General features: G+C 45.3%; 1 protein-coding gene across 1 annotated transcript; it reads right to left on the bottom strand.

The window, feature by feature from the left end:
* Positions 1-536: 536 nt before the first annotated feature.
* On the bottom strand, positions 537-3,832 carry LOC131402105 (putative methyl-CpG-binding domain protein 3-like 5; the record flags this gene model as incomplete). Its single annotated transcript, XM_058537039.1, is given in 2 exon segments — positions 537-941; positions 3,770-3,832. Coding segments are annotated over 2 exon segments (468 nt in total), but the record flags the coding sequence as incomplete, so codon positions are not given.
* Between the last annotated feature and the right edge of the window lie 14,137 nt (positions 3,833-17,969).

The following is a 17,969-nucleotide window of genomic DNA, read 5'->3' on the forward strand; positions in this document are numbered from 1 at the left end:
TTTTCCTGATGGCAAGTATTCAAAAAAAATATAACTAAAAATACTAAACGATCCCTTAGGCCAAATTACCTTTAATATAAAAGTGAGTAAGAATCCTGGTAAGCAGAAATTGCAGTATACCAGGACAAGTAAAGATCTTCTTTCCTGTCACATGAAACCCGATCTCTCACCCACACAACTGTCTACTCTTCACATTTATGTCTCTCAAAAGAGTTCAATTAAGTACAATTATAAAATGACAAAGCATCACAGTCCAGAGCAAGAAGCGGGGTTGACATTAAATGAGGCAAGTGAAACCGGGGGCTGTTCATGGGGAACGCTTCTTCAGCATGACCTTCTCCTATTTTCCTTCAGGTCTCAGAACATCCGTCTTGGCTCCTTGCTCTCTGGGCCTCCCTGGCAAACCTCTCTGCCCTCAGGGCCTCAGCCAGTCTCTCCCTTGCTTATTTCACTCTCTGACTCTGTCTGTGAATGTCTCCATAAGTTGCAAGTTGTGTTTAGAGTGGCTGTGGGAGACCGAGACCCACTCCTGGAATCATCTCTGCCCAGTCTGAAGACTGTGTGGCAGTGGGCTTGAGGCTGAGGTCTACAGACCCAGCACCAGCACAGCCCAGGCGTTCACCTGGACCACGTGGTGCAATTATACTTAAGATATTTGTGATATCAAAAGTGCTTAAAAGTTCTCCTTCACTGCTGCAGGCTTGGAGACTCTGCAGTCTCCTGTATGCACAGACTTACTGGGGCTCCTGCAAGGTCTCCTCTCGTTGACTGTAACTGAGCTCATTGCCAGGGTGGGAAGTCATCCTTGTAACTGGCCTCTTGAAAATGCAGCTGGTGAGTCTTCTAGGAAGTGCAGACCTTTCACGATGTCTCCGCTTGGTCTTGGCTACATGGACCTGTTTTTCCTTCTCTGAAGTCTGGGGCATCATATTTCTTTTGAGCTTTCCCCTTTGAAAACAAAATGAAATGTTAAATTTGAATAAAATGGGGGATGCAGACTGCCAGCCATGGAGAATGTTCTCACTTCATTTGGATCTTCCACCCACCTGTATCTTGGAGAAATATCTCTCAAACTGCCCTGTGCATCACAATCATCTGGAGGGTTGTTAAAACACAGATTGCTGGACCTCAACCTAAGTAGGCCTGCGGAGGGCTAAGAATTTGGATTTCTAAGTGTTCCCGGATGCTGCTGATGCTACTGGCACAGGCACCACACACTGAGAACGAGATCCTGGGACATCAAACTGATATGAGTCAAGGACAGAAAGGACTATGAAAACTGAATGATTCTGTGCCCAGAGCATAGGAATTTAGTGCCTCATCTCTAATGAAATCACGTTCCTCTCAGCAATTTGATGCTCACTTCATTTGCACACCCAAGTCCCACCTTCACGCAAATATCCACCTGTTCATAAGTAAATAACTTACACATGCCATATTCCCATCACATAGTTCTATCCACTGTAAAAAACCATTTTTCCTCCCGTGACTCTTCCTTTCTCCTCCTACTCTTCTCTGTTAATCTGGGCTCCACCATCTGACTTAACACAATTGACGCTTCTTAGAAGTTAATCCTGCCCTCACATATGTTCCACATCCACACCCTCTTCTAGGCCAGCCCATCCATTTCCCTGGCTTCACATACCATTAATGAACTAGAAATGCCCATAGAATCAGCACAGATCTGGCTTCAACCCTGAGACCCAAATATCCATCTGCCCACTCACAACATCAGTGATAACTCGATGACCAGCTCGCAGTGAGCTGGGCCCAAGATGAACCAAGCAGTTCTGCAAATAATCACCCATATCTGAGCGTCCCCTAATCTCGCTTGTTTGTATTGATATTCTGTCTACACCTGAGTGTCATTCTGGACACTCTGCCACCCCACACTCATATATCAATGAACCATCCATCCACCCTCCTGAATCCACCTAAAGATTCTCCACTTTTGAATAATTCTTGAGCACCTTTCAGATTTCCTACAAAATACGATTTCAACAGAGTGACCTTTCCTGATACAGCCACCAAAATTAATATCACATTTTCTCTGTTAATTTTTAAAAGTTTAATTGTATGTGTATTATCATCTACTTCTCTCATAGTGTTTTTCTCACTAAATTGGATACTCCATGAAGTGAAGACTAATGTGGACTGTAATGTTTTACACTGCCGTATTAACTCATTGCTTTGCCCTTACAAGGTACTCAATGTATTTTTGGAAAGAAATTATTCAAACTCCAAAAAAAAACTTTCTAAAATTTTCAAACAAATTCACTGAACTACAGTTATACAAGGATATAATCTGTCTTGTGGTATACTGTAATAAATTATCACTAAGATTGCAAATCCTTTCTGTCTGTAATCCATTATAAGACTCTAGGCACAATAATCTATTTAAAATGTAAACCTAATCAGTGCACCTTTCCTTTACAATCTCTCATTTCTGTCTTCAGATACTTTTTGAAAGTGAAGTCATAAATCTCACTTCATCTCTGTTGTCCTGCCATAATTATTAATACCATCTCTGGGGCCAGCCCAGTGGCCCAAGTGGTTACGTGCACTTGTTCCGCTGCAGTTGCCCTGGATTTGCTGGTCCGGATCCCAGGTAAGCACTGACACACTGCTTGGCAAGACATGCTGTGGCGGCGTCCCGTATAAAGTCGAGGAAGATGGGCACGGATGTTAGCCCAGGGCGAGTCTTCCTCAGCAAAAAAAAAAAAAAAATAGAGGAGGCTTGGCAGATGTTAGCCCAGGGCTTATCTCCTCACAAAACAAAACAAAACAAAAATACCATCCCTTTCATTCTCCAACATGTCCCAGTTTGGAGGGAAAACTATTTGGGCGTCCCATTTATAGAACAACCATTATATGTCAAGTTATGTACTAAAACCCATGATCCAGAATTTAACTTAAAAAGTCACTTCACCTGTTTATTTTAATCTTGGTTTGAGGAATGAGTTAATAAAGAGACGGATGAATGTCTAATATAGTATTAGGTATAATTAGATCCTGTAATAAACAGTAAGGGCTACACAGAGATAGAGAGACCGAGGGAGGGATGGAAGGAGAAGAGTAAGGAGGGATAAAGGGGAAAGAAATTACCTACAATTATTTCATTTATTTATTTACCTTGTGAGGAAGATTAGCCCTGAGCTAACATCCATGTCAGTCCTCCTTTTTTCTTTTTTTTCTGAGAAAGGCTGGCCCTGTACTATCATCTGTGCCCATCTTCCTCAACTTTATATGAGACGCTGCCCCAGCATGGCCTGACAAGTGGTGCCTTGGTGCGCGCCCGGGATCCGATCCCCGGCCGCCAGGAGCAGAGCTTGAGCACTTTACTGCTACGCCACAGGGGCCGTCCCACCTACAATTAGATGATGCAGATATTAGTGAAAGACTAACTTATGAGGTGATATTTGAGCACAGAAATGAATATTTTTTAAAAAAGACCAATCACATTGTGGGTAAAATGTTTTCCAGAGATGGGAAAGCGTAAACAGTGCAGGGCTGAATACTATGTCCACTTCCCAGTGATGTTGTTGGTTAAAAACAAAACAAAACAAATGTTTGGACTGTTATCCCAAGAAAGCTCCCTATACAGAAAAGTACAATACCGTGAACATCACTTAACAAACCTTAACACCTAGGAAACAACTTTCAATAAGGTATCTTCTTGTTTTAAGAGCTACTGCCTGCTCACTTATAGAGGTTTCACAGAAAAACAAAGTGTACAAACGGACACTCTTGCTGTCCATATGGCTTCCACACTCACCAGAATAGGCTGGCTTGGAAAACAGGCTAACGCAGGTTCCTCCATGGCTTGAGAGTTGTCCTGCTCACACCACTCCTGATGTGCAGACAGCCTGTGGAATGGTGGAAAATGCAAGGACTTCTGCCTCTGATTCCCCTTTTATTGAGGAAGGGAGTGGATAATCCCATCAGTGGATAATCCAGGGGAGACAACCTGTCTCTTATTAATGGGATTTGAGAGATTCCTAAAGCTTTATACCTAAAAAAAAATGTTGGGTTATTGACACTCTCAGCTACTGTTGGTATGAAAACATTTAATACAATTGTGTGGGGAGGTGGTATTTGCAGTTTCTATCAACATTTTAATGTTTCCTTTTTCTTCCACTAATGATACCTTTGTAAAAATGGGAATGGAAGTTCATATGTACAAAAATGTCCATACCACTTAGGTTTTAATAGGAAAAAATAGAGACTGTGTAAACGTTTATCAATAAAAGAATGTCCAAAATATTTATTAACAAGTAGAATACATCACACAGCCATTAACAAGAAATTAGTATTTAGTGCATTTACATCTCGTGTAATTACCAGTAAACTTGTAATTATTTCAACCGTTTTACTCTTTCCCTTCCCTTTGACCTGAATAATTAATGTTCCTTTACTCTCTTTACTTCATTGATGTTGATTTAACTCTTATTATTCCATTATTTCCTCTATATACTTATTACTTGGAATCATATAGAAATCTTTAATTGCACTAATGGTTAAATCCTGAATCCCTAATACAGTCTAATATGAATAATTACTTTTACCATCTCCCCCAAATGCTAATACCTTCAACACTTTCAATTCTATTTTTAACATTCCTGACATTTGTATTACTGTTTTCATACATTTTATTCTACGTATATTTTAATCTCCATGAGAGATTTCTAGAAGTACTTCACAAAATAAAATTCATTTGTATTTATTTATAAATTATCCTTTCCTTTCCTCTTCAGTCCTTCCTGCATTCCTGGTTTTCAAGCTGGGTTAATTGTCCTTTGGATGTGATAACTCACTGCAGTATTTTGTCTAATTCAAGGCTGCTAACAGTGAAAAGTTTCACTTTAAGTTTTTCTAGGACATCTTTATTTGGGGCACTATTGCTGCTGGGTGTAGAATTCTGGTTTGACATGAGATTTCTTTTAGCATTTTAAAAATGCTGCTCTGTTGATGTCTATCTTATTTTCTTTATAGTTAGAATCACCAATTGGTCTTTTTCTTGCTTATTTGGCCTCTCTCGTCCCGAAAATACTTTACATTAACTTTGGTTTTTAGACCATAGTTTAGTTCACCAATATTTCCTGTGTAGTCACTCTGCTTAGGGAATGTTGAATTAATTGAATCTGTGGATTGATGTCTTTCATCAACTTGGAACATGCTTGTGTATTTTGACTTCTGATATCAATTCCTCCCCACATTCTCTCCATTCTCATTTTAATCACACCCCATGTGTCTTCTAATTTTACCCTGAATTTTCCAATGTCATTTGCCCTATGGTTTTCTTGGGAGATTTGCTCTTGAACTCTCTTCCATTTTAGTAAACCAGCCTTTTGCTGGAATCCAGTCCTTCTTAATTACTTAAATTCTTAATTTCAGTTCTAACATAAACACAATATATCGCTTTAATTTATAAAAAAAGAGATAGCAGAGCAGTTTGACAATGAGGAAATGATTTCCTTTTGATGCAATAAAGCTCAAATAGATGGGATAAAATTATATATTGGATCATATTAAGATATATGAGGAACTAATATTCATTAAAATTGACCAGCAAGACAGAGGGGGCGGAAAACCTGAGTATCTTGTTCTTTGTACTGATGTGGACTACATTTTGAAATGATAATATTTAGGTTTCTTGGGTTAAAGAAAAATGTTATAAAATCTGGTTTCATCTGTTTGTATTTACTTACTTTAACATGTGTTCTGGAAAATTTAAATAACATAGGTCACGTTGTTATATCTCTGTTGGTCTTGTTTGGATAGAGCCATGATGTGATGGTTAATTTTAGCTGTCAACTTGACTAGACTCAGGGGTTCCCAGATAGACTGTGAAGCATTATTGCTGAGTGTGTCTGTGAGAATGTTTCTGGAAGACATTATCATTTGATTCCATGGTCTACATAAACAAACTCACCCTCACTAGTGTGTGTGGGCATCATCTAATCTGTTGAGGGCTCAATAGAACAAAAAGCAAAGAATGGCTGAATCCATTGTGAATTCCTGACCTGGAATGTCCATCTTTTCCTGCACTTGGACATCAGAGGTCCTGGTTCTCAGACCTTCAGAATTTGACTGAATTATATCACTGTTTTTTCTGGTTCTCCAGCTTGCAGATGGCATATTGTGGGACTTATCAACCTCCATAACCTTGTGAGCCAATTCTTACAAAAAATATCCACTTCTATATGTTTATATATATTCTATGGTTCTATTTATCTAGAGAATCCTGACTAATACACATGGATAACAAAGTGCATATTAAGTGAACATTTAGGAAATTTCCCGAGGCATAGGAGGCTCCCCCAATCCCCAGGAGGAAGCAACTCATCCCATCCAGGCAGCAGGCATGAGCACGTGCAATCACACACACACACGCACACACACACATACACACACAAGTAATTTGAAAATGCGCTCAAGCTCAAACTCTCACTCTCTGCCTTATTGTTCATCACAGCAGTGATTTCTACATGGCATGTTATAAATCCTTTGCTATTTATGATATCTTTCCTCCCACTAAGACTAAACCAAACAGGGGCAGTGAGTCTATTTAGTTATTTTGTAGATCACAGGTTTTACACCAGAGCTTTGCATGTAGTAAGTGCTCTAAAAATAGAATGACCAAATAGTTTTCCCTCCAAACTGGAACATATCAGGGAATGAAAAGGGTAATATTAATAATTATGTTAAGACAACAGGAGAAATATGTGCTGAAGACAGAAATGGAGGATTTAAAAGTTAAGATGGACTGATCACTTTTGCATTTTAAACGGATCATTGTGACTAGAATCTCATGATTGGATTATGAGGAGAAAGTATTTGGAATCTTAAGCTACTTCTGCTAATTTATTGCAGTGTAGCACCTAAATGTGGTATCTTTGCACAAGAGTAGTTAAGTGGAGTGGCCGGTCCCATGGCTTAGTGGTTAAGTGTGTGTGCTCCGCTGCTGGCGACTGTGGTTTGGAACCCCAGGTGGGCTTCTCCAGCCATGCTGAGGCCGAGTCCCACATACAGTAACTAGAAGGATGTGCAACTATGACATACAACTATCTGCTGGGGCTTTGGGGAAAAAAAGGAGGAGGTCTGGCAATAGATGTTAGCTCAGAGCCGGTCTTCCTCAGCAAAAAGAGGAGGATTAGCATGGATGTTTGCTCAGGGCTGTTCTTCCTCGGGGAAAAAAAAAGAGTAGTTAAGTGGATGGATTTAAAATATTTCGTGAAGCAATGTTTCAGTGTTTGAATTTTATATGTATATGAATAAAATTTATATATTGTACACATAATATATGTGAGCCATTTATGTGTGCAAAGCCATATGTGAACATTATTGCGGGAAAATTTGGAAAATCCACATTAGTCTTGTCTTCATGAAATAACTAATTTAGTGAGAAAGAACTAAATCTTGAAATAAATATATAATAATGCACATATAACTAAACTAGAAAAAAAATCAACAAAGAGGAAAAATGGAGTTTTGTAATTTAGGTTACTGGAGCAGGAGTGTTCACTGTCTGGAAGTGATATTTTGTATGAGGTCTGAAAGGTTAGTGGAAATAAATCAGAAGTGGATAACCTGTAGGTAGATTCAGAAGGGTGGATGGATGGTTCATTGATATGTGAGTGTGGGGTGGCAGGGTGTCCAGAGTGACACTCAGGGGTAGACAGGTTATTACCAAAAGAAGTGAGTTTGGGAACACTGAGAGAGAAGCCAATTATTTGGGTAAGTGACTTGTTCAACTTGGGACTTGGTCATTGTGAGTTGAGTCATCACTGATGTGGTGAATGGGCAGGTAGATAAATGGGTCTGGGGTTCAGAGTTAGGTCTCTGCTGATTCTTTAGACATTTTTGGCTCATTAGTGGTATTTGAAGCCAGGGAAATGTATGAGGTTACCACAGAAGGAGGGTGCAGATGGGGAACAAGTGTCAGAGCAGGGCTGACTTCTGAAGCGTCAGTCATTGTGGGGTGGTCATAAAGAGAAGCCTGGAAGTGGTTCGGGAAGTTTAGACAGACAAAAGCAGGACAGTGTAGGGTGGTGGATCCCAAGGACAAAGCAGCTTTTAAAAGGACATTGGAGTCCGCAATGTCACGTACTACTGCAGAGCATGTCAGAAAATCATGAAAAGTCCCCAGTGGATTAGTAAGAGACATGGCTTGTGAGGTTAGCAGGAGAAGCATCCACAGAATGGGGATGGGATTAGGTGGGCACTGTGGAAACAGAGGCATTGGGATATATGTGACCTTTTCAAAATGGATCCCTGGCAGGAGGAGGAGAGAAGGGGCGTGGAGGCTGAGGACTATTAGGAATGCTGGCTGAGAGATTGGTTTGTAGATGGTGGAGATTTGTGCATATTTGAAACTTGAGGGATGATTCCAGTAGGGAATTTATGGAAAGCACAACAAATATTGAGGGCATAATGTCATTGAAATGGAAGGATAAGATAAAAACCAGTGTGGTTTCAGCCAAAAAATCAATTTATTTGGATACAACAACAGAAAAACTGTGATAAATGAATTCCTTATGAGGAATATTTGTAGATCTGATGACCAGAGAGCGAAATAGTTCTTGTCCGGTGGTTAAAAATTTATCTGTGAAATATGGAGGAGGTCGGAATATAGAGATTTATGGAACTCAAGAAATGGAAAGAAATGAGCAGAGCATTAAGGAAGCATTAGAGAAATGCATATAGGTCCATTGGTTGCTGTTGATTCTCTGTTGGGATCCACAGGCTCCTGGCGCATTCTCTGTTCAGTGCAAGTGTCAACATGGCATGGCAGGTATTTGAAATCATCTGAAGTGTGCAGGGTGGATATGATGGCAATAAAGAATCTGGGAGTATGGTCAGTGGATGATTGAAATGATGGACTGTGAATCTCAGATTACTAGAAAGGATTATGAGAAGAAAAGAAAGAGAGGTTCGTGAAGATATTCCTACTGGAGTAATCTAGTTTACTGAAGAATGGTTATTTAAAGTGAGTTTCTTTGTGTAAAAACTGGAAATGTGGAAATTTGTGGTGGGAATATGGTGTTTGTGAATTACTGATTTGTGAGCAGGAGAATTTTGGGTGAAGATAGGATCTTGGTGTGGAAGTGAATGACTAAGGATGGAGTAGTGAAAAATTTGATTAGAGGTGAGGCCCTGAAAGGAGCTCTGGAGTCCTTGGAACTCTGTCCCAATAACAGTGGGCTGTGGGGCACCAGCATGTGTGTATTCGACCATGACAGAGAGAGGAGGAGAGGAACGTCCTGAAGCAAGACGGGGGAGGGAAGTTGGTCTGGATTTGACACTGGATTATGACCTTGAGCTTTCTGTCCTTGTCTCACATCAGCTTGATGATTTCACTGAATCCTGTTCTCCACGTGTGGTCCCTGTACCAGCAGCTCAACATCACCTCTTAGAAATGAAAATTCTCCATTCCTTCCCCAGACCTACTTTGGTTGAGATCCAGCCATCTGAGATTTAAAAACCCTCCAATGATTGTGATGCATAGTGTGATTTGAGACACATGTGTCCAGGGAGAGTAGGAGGGTGGAATATCCACGTGAGCTGAGAAGATTCTCCACGGATGGTACTCTTCATCCTCCATTTTGTTGAAATTTCACATTTAATTTTGTTTTGAAAGAGAAAGCTCCAAAAATATTCCCCGACTTCATAGTGGAAACAGTAAGACCATGAAACTAAACCCAATCAGAAAACTGAAGATCTATGCACCCTGAAGACTAAGCAGCTGCATGTTCCAGAGGCCAGTTACTGGAATAACTTCCCATCCTGGCGGTGAGGTCAGGTGCAGTCAGTGGGAGGAGACTTTGGAGAAGCTGCAGCAAGACTGTGGATACAGTAGACTGCAGGGACTCCAGGGCTGCAGCAGTGAAGGAGAACTCTTAAGTTCTTTGGAGTCGCAAATACCTTCGAAACAGTGACAAAGGCTGGTCCATGTGAATCCGTGGACCATGCTTGGGCTGAGGCATCTGCACACCAGTCCTGAGCCCACCCGAGCCACTGTCAATATTGGTCAGAGATGAGTCCAGGAATGGGTGTGGGTCGTTCACAGCCCCTCTGCAGGCAACAGGCATCTTCTAGAGATATCAGGAGACAGACACAGAAAGTGAAGAAAAGCATGGGAGAGACTGACTGTGGTCTCGAGGACAGATGAGATTGCCGGGGAGGCAGAGAGAGCAAGGAGCCAGGAAAGGCATCCTGAAAACACAGTGAGGATAGCAACATCGGTGCTGAAGAAAAGGAGAGTGGTGCCGTTGAGAAATTCCCCATGAGACAGGCTTGACTCTCAAAGAATCTCTTTATAACGTCCATCATGATCTTGACCTTTCATGGTAAACCTCAATTTTTATTTACCATGAGTTTTCTCCTTTTTATATTAAAATTGATAGGATAATTGAAGCTGAGGAATTAGTGTTTTGAACTTACATTTTTTTTTCCAGAACTTACACTCAATGAAGTGATGATACCTACTAGAATGAGATTTGTCTTTGAATGTGTATTAAATCCGATTCCATAAATTTTTATTATGATTTTGCATCTAATTTTTTTTTTTTGTAGAGAAAGTTTCACCCTAAGCTAATATTTGTTGCCAATCTTCCTCTACTTTTTGTGTGGGTCACCATCACGGCATGGCTGCTAATGAGTATTGTAGGTCCATGCCTAGTAACTGAACCTGGGCCACCAAAGCAGAACTTGCCAAGTTTAACCATTCAGCCAGGGGCCAGCACGATGATTTCGCATCTAATTATAACATAAAATCCATCAATCTTTCTCTTCATTGTCACATGGTAATTCAGACATATGTGATTTCTATATCATGAATTAAGTATCTCTTATCTGTTACCTGGCAAACTTGTGTAGCTTTGATTTTGGAATCTCCAGAATGAGCATACGCCCTGGGGGCATTATTTTCCACTTAGAGAACCTTGGCAGCAGGCTCATTGTCTTCCTTCCCACACTAGATCCAGAGTCGTGGAAATGTTTGCCTTGCACACAGCACAGAGCACACAGGAATTACTCAACAAACATGTGATAAGTCAATAATTGGTGGCATCATCAGGTCATTCACAGAGGCCAGACTGAGAGAGAGCTTCCTCAGGTCAGGAAGGAGACGCAGTCCTTTATATTTGTGATGTTTTAGTTTGTAACATTGTAATGTGGACACCAAGTATACTGTTTTTATCAAAATTGTGTTCTGAAGGTTTTCAAAAATCTCTAAAACTCAGAGTAGAGAAAAATCAATCTCTGTGAACCTGTTACTTGCTTCAAAGATTGTCAACTCGTATACCATCTGGCTTTCATTATCTTCACACCAAGACCCCAAGAATTAACCAGAGGAGATGGCTGAGAGCAAATCATTTCAGCTGTAAATATTTCAGTTTCTCTTACAGATGAGGGATTTTTGGAACACAAACACAATAACATTATCACACACTAAAATAAAAATGTCATTCGGATAATCAACTATCTAGTCAGAATCCGAAGTCTCCCAGTTTTGTCAAGGTTATTTCCTGGTTTTACATTTTATTTGAGTCAGGATCTTAACGAAACCCTTCTTTTGCAATTGGTTGATCTGTTTCTGAAGTCACTTTTAATCTCTTAGTAGTTCATGCATCTTGGGATTTGGGTCGGATATGAGTGTGTGTGTTTCTGCTGTCTACACCGATGTGTGAATTCTTTCTGTTCTGGATGGCAGTGCTCTGAAAGGAAGGACCTGGGCTGTGGGAACCAGGATTTCTACTCTGCTTCTGGCTGAACTGAAAAGGCCTCCCTGGGTGACACTTGCAGCCTTCAGAAAGGAGGGGGAAGAAGTACTAAGGAATTCAAGACAATGGTCCTTGTCTTACAGGGTGTTTCCAGGGCATGATGTTCAAAATGCCGGGTGCTAATCCTTTAGCTCCAGGTCGTCGGGTTGGTTCTCGGCATGAGCTCTGAGCAGCGTCTGTTAACCACCCACCTGGGGAGCATTTCAGAATTTTAATTAGTAAGGTTGTGTCTGTTGTGTCTAAGATTGGTGGCATTCCCCTGCTGGACCCACTTCTATACCTGCCCCTCTCCTGCCTCATCTTTCAAAACTCCCAACAGGAAAGTTTCACATCCCTGTAACACAAATCCATATTACAACAGCACAGACTGGGGAAAAGAACACAGCCGTCCCAGGGGCTACGTGCTCTATGCCCTCAGGCCCAGCAGCCCCTTTGGGACAAGTCAGTAACAACACGAGTGTGTAAACTAGTGATGGTCTGAGACCAGGGACCTCAGAACCACATGCGCCCAGATGTCACCCAGGGCAGCAAGGGATGGTGTAGGTCATTCAGTGGACAGGATTAAGGTCTACTAGTAAACCAGAGCTTACCCCTGATCCATCAGGCCCAGCTGGGGAGGAATGGCCATGATGTACCTGACAGAGAGGCTGGGGGCCATCTATGGAATTTCTGCCCAAAAAGAATCATACAAGGAAGTGCAAGGATGTTGGAAATCCTAGTTCACTGGGAGCAGTTAGGTTTATGGAACAAATTCCTGTTGTAGGTTTAAAAGGTTCATCATGAATCTTTCCCTCTGGATATGAAACAAGCGGGAAAAGGACTTCCAAGGGCATGGGCCAGGATCCCAGGAGGATTTCAATCTAGGCGAAGAGTGAATATGGAGCCCTAGAGGCGGCCTGATGGGGATGTCCTGTGGGCCCTTAGTCCATCTGCACATGAGCTTCCTCTGTCCTTGTCCGTTACACATGAAAACTTTTATCTTTTTACATTTTTTTTTCTCATTTAGTGTTGATGCAAATCCAGAGACTGGTTAGAAAATGGCAAGTTCCAATATCTTATCAAAGAAACCTCAACAAGAGAAGCAAAAAACATTCATTCTTCCTGGAAAGCTGTAGAAAGACAGCCACTGTCCTGGGGAAGGACATGGTCCTGGTAGGTGTTATTTGAAAGACACCCACATTTCAGTGGTTATTGCTCTGCCTGGGAAAGTCCCTCCAACCTCTACATCCAGGGAGATCTGAGGGGCTGTCTCTGCTCCTGGTCCAGGTGAACCACACAGAAATGCACCTGTCCTCTGAGGAAGGGGGACTTCAGGGTTTCATTCAATAGCCAGGGAGGAGGCTGGCCCTCCTCCCTTCTGCCACATAAAATAAGCTGTGACCATACACAAGTTCTTAATTCAAGGAGGAAAGTGAGATTCTGTGTCTCGTTTACATGAGCATAAGAAGTGAAAGAACCACACCACAACACCCAGGCTGTGACAGAAACAGGATATAACGTAAGAGTCAAATCTACCATTTACTAGTAAAGAAATAATATCACTCCTCCCCAATGGGTTAATAGTCGCTGGGGTGCAGATGTCAGGGAGTTGGAGGTGGTGGTGCCCTCCCTCTGGGGCTTTAGGGGAAACCAGGGAAAGTCTTAGGATGTCCTCGTTCACTTAGGGTGGGAAGAGCTGGCCCGGTACACCCCGAGGGCGCCAGTGTCCCTGCTGGTCAGGAGGAGCTACACTTGTGGTCTCCAGAGTGTGACGGCTCATAGCCAAATGCGTGGCGGCTGAAGAGAAGAAACAGACTATTTTGGGGTACCTCCCTGAGATTCATGGCACACATCCCTGCCCCCCTGCACTCTGATCCAAACCCTGTGCTGTGTGCTGAGTCCATCAACAGCACCCTGTTTGTCCCTGATGCAGGAGGCATCATTTAGCATCACCCATTTCAGAGGAGGCAACTAAATCCCAGAGAGGAGAGAGGAGCGGCCCGTCCCAGGCATGGTCAGCAGTGGAGCTGGGACCCAGGCCCATGCTTAGCCTGAAGCTGCACTGAGCCCCTGGATTCAGTCGCTGCTGGTCTCAACACTCACTCGGCCTTAAACTGGAGGATGTCCGGTTCCTCTTTCTCTTGAAGAGCCGCATTTTGCTCGCCTTCTGGTGTGCGGGCTCCAGCTGGCAGGAGACCCAGTAGCTACAGGACAGAGTGGACCTGTGAGCTACAAGGAGCCACACCTCAGGTGTCCCTCCCAGAGCCTGCCAGCAGCTGAGTCCCAGTGCCCCATGGCTCACCACGCTACGAGTTCTGAGGCTGATTAGCGAGCCAAGCCACAGGCTCTGGAGCTGGCCATCAGAGAGAGTCTGCCCTGCCCTCACCCAACTCCTGTCCCCCTCACCTCTCAGGGACACTGATGGGCTCCATGGCCTGGAACCAGGCCCCAAATCGCTCTTCGGGCTCCAGGTCATACGCATTTGCAGCCTGCTGGAGCAGCTGGATTTTTCTGATGAATTTGAATTTCTGGGAGGAAGGACAGGGTGCAGACAGGGCTTGGGTGGGGAACCTTGCCAGGGATTTGTGTGGAGTGATGATCTGGTCTGGGGTCTGTGCTCACTCGGGAACCCTCCTTCCTTCACACTCCATTCAGGACTCGCCTGTCCTCACAGTTGGCTTGAATTAGTTCCTCATCCAGGAAGGTGTCCTTGATGCCAGCCCCCCCCGCACCCACCAACGTGAGGGGATACCCAGCTTTGTGGATCTTACCCAAGGGATGAGGCCAGAGAAAGTCTTGCCAGGGGAGGTCTGTGATTTCCACTTCCGCACCCTCCCCACAGCTGCTCACCTCATACCATTTCTGGAAGTTGGCCCTATTTGCTTGGAATTGAGACAGCCAATATATATCAGAAACAGCCCCCTAAGCCCATAACTAACCCCCATCCCACCCATTCTCAGGCTGCAGGAACGTCAGGGCCCAGCAGAGGGCAGACCTTCCACAAAGAGAACTTGACACTGGGCCAGGCTCTGGGCTCCAGAGCAGGAGGGACAGGGGAGCTGAGGCCAGAGACCTTATGTAGCACACCCTCTCTCTAATGACAGATGGGGAGACTGAGGCCTCAGGGAGGAAGGGACAGCTGGACCACAGAAGTGCTTCCTCACTTGCAGGGGCTGATGGCACTCCCCCAGGGGCAGGGCCTGAGGGTGAGGCTGAGTGCAGCTCAGACACAGCCTTCTGCAGCTCTGCAGGCAGGCAGCACTGAGCTTCACCAGCCCAGGGAGCCTCGTGGAGGGCTTACGCAGAGCGTCTATTCATGCATTGTTAAGATGGGCCTGACTCCCCAGCTCCCAGGGATGGCCATGGGGCTCTCATGAGAGGAGGTTTGCCAGGTACTGGGAGCTCAGGGCCCAGTGCAGGGCTCTTGCCTTCCAAACCTCAGGATCCTGCTCCCTGGCCCCACCTCCAGGCTCACTCACTTCCAGATCATCCTCCATCCCAATGTCCAGCAGCTTCAGGTGATGGAGGAACGTGCCCGGGATGGGGAAGACACCCTGTGAAATCAGGGTGGGAGTGGTGAGATGAGTCCCACCTCTCAGGTGCCCCCATGGACCCTCCTCCAAATCCCTTCACCCCAGCCTCCTGCCCACCACAGACTCCCACAGAGAGCAGCCTAAGACCCTCAGCGGCCTCCCCTCAGTTGCCCACTCCAAGACCACCCAACTTCCCCAGTCACCTCCCAGGGGCGGCTTTTGGTAAATCCCAGGTTATGTGCTCCCTGCCCCTCCCCTCTCTAATTCATCCTTGGCCCAGCCCTCCCAGGCCTCCTCCTGGTCACTTCCAGGGCAGGCATTTCAGGCTCTGGGGCTCCAGGAGCTTGGCTGGAGGAGGAGGGATCCCTCTCTTAGGGAGGCCTCAAGCCGTGAGGAGAGAGAACCCCTCCTCTGACACCCTCCCTCTCAGGCCCCCTCACCTGCTGCTGCTGCCTCTCTTGGGCTTCCTGGGGATCCATCTCTAGGGTGGCCCACACAGAGGTCACCTCCTGCAGGGTCAAGGACAGGCTCAGGGTGGCCATGCTCCCTTCCCCGTGTCTCCCAGGCCCCTGATCCTGGACCCCAGACATCTGGTGTCTATAGCTAATAGACATTCCGGAGTGCTCTGATTCTAGATCACTCCCATCTCCAACACTCCCTCTGTGCCCTCAGGCCTGCCCAGGCCCCTAAGCTTGTCTCCTCATCAGAAAAGTGTGAGGAGGGCTCCCATGTCTCCTAGGGTCCCCGCAAGACTCAGTGTCATCTGACTGTCACCAGTACTCTCCCCTCCCCCCTCGAGGTGGAGGAGTACAAAGCTCCTACACATTCCTCTCCCCCTTGTACCTCATCACCCCTGTGAGGCCTGCACCCCAGATCATCTCCCTCCATTTCCCAGATGAGGAGACCGAGGCGCACAGAGGGGCAGTGACTTGTTCAGGGGACCACAGAGGAGACCCCCCCCTCCTAGCCAAAGGGCCTGGCCCTCGGTCTTCACTCCTCCTCCAGACAAACCTCTGACCAAGGTCCTGTCCTCTGGACTCTCGGGGTGTGTTAAGGCCCTCAGTCAGCCTGAGCCATGGATTGGGAGGCACAAGGTGTCTCGGGGTCCTATCCAAGTGGATGCTGTGTTTTCCAGCCCCCTGGGATTCTCTGACACCAGGCTGGACCTGAGGCCATGTCAAAGACCTCAGCTCCTTAGCATCCCCTCAGGATGAACCCTGCACAGAACTCCTCCTTTATTCACTCAGGAAGGGGACACCCTTGTGCCACATCTGAGTGACAGTGTAGGGGGTGACCATGGTGTTGTGTAATGGTGACATTTGCATCCATTTTTACTTGGAAACTTCTAAAGTCCCATCAGGAAGGTCCATTAAGGATCTGTAGGTTCCCCGATAATTCTCATTGCCATCTTGGGTGTATCTTTGTCAACCAGGCACCGGGCGAGACTCACTGGTTTGTCAGCAGTGACCACTATAGGGCTAGATTGCACAGTCCCAGAGAGCACACAGTTCTGTCCCAGATCCACCATTTGGCCCAAGGCTTGGCAGCCCCTGTGTCCACAAGGCCTGTGTGACCTCACAGTGCCCATCCCTGGGGCAGGCAGAGTGCCCTCCCCTGCGAGATGCAGTGAAGACAGAAGGAGCAGCAGGGGCCTGGCTTCCTGAGGACAGGCTGGGCTGCTTTAGGAAGAAAGGAACCCCCACCCACTCCATCCACCCACCAGCCTGGAGGAAGAGGTCCAGCTGATGGGTCTGCATGGAAGCCAGAGACCTGCTCATTCTGCCAGCTTCTCACCTCCTGGAACAGTCCAGGTGACACCACTGTATCCCGTGACCAAGGCTTCCTGCCCCAAACAGTCCCCACCTGCCCCTGCAGCTCACACCCCCTGTTTCCTGTCAAGCTGGACAAGACAGACCGTTATTTCTCATGGAACCTTAAGTGAAAAACTTCCCAAAGCACATCCTGCCTGGTCCCTCCCCCCCTCACCTCACCTCCTTCCAGATCTCCAGCCTCCACTCACCTCCTTGAGCAGCTTCCTGCTCTCCCGCTGGCTTGTTTTCATCAACATTTTAAGTTTTGTCCAGTTCTTCCTGATGAGGGAAAAAAGGAAAGAAACACTATGGAATGGTTTGAGGGTAAATCCCTTTTGTTTGAAAACCCAGAAGATCCAGACAGCCTGGATGAGCGTTTTCACTGTGTCCTCTGAACCCTGAGGTGTCTGGGACTGGGGAGGGTGCTCTCCTATTGTCACCTGGGGCCTCCATTCTCTTATATTCTCAGAAGATGTGTTTTAAACAGTCTTAATTTCATGTAGACAGAGAGTTCTGTTGCTGAAAACACTTGAAAATCTTCAATTTGGCTCAAGCCAGGATCTGTCACTTAGGGAAACTGATTCCTGAAGCAGAACCACTGGCCTAAGTTTTCAGAAAGACTCCAAGCCTTCCAACCAGGTCAGACCCTATCTCCAGGGTTTGCTGTCTCCCAGGAGGTCCCAACTGACTGAAGGGCAATGCCAGCCCTGTGTTGTGTCTGGTCCACCCAGGTGGTGCTCAAATGGACAGAGGCCTACCCACCTGGACACCCAGCTCCATGTCTCTTTTAAACGCTGAATGGAGGGGCCCTGCAGAGCCCAGAGGATCACATGGAGTGAGGAAAGGTTCCTCAGGCCTTGGCA

This window comes from Diceros bicornis (genome assembly GCF_020826845.1).
Source record: "Diceros bicornis minor isolate mBicDic1 chromosome 30 unlocalized genomic scaffold, mDicBic1.mat.cur SUPER_30_unloc_2, whole genome shotgun sequence".
In the NCBI taxonomy this organism is placed as follows: Eukaryota; Metazoa; Chordata; class Mammalia; order Perissodactyla; family Rhinocerotidae; genus Diceros; species Diceros bicornis.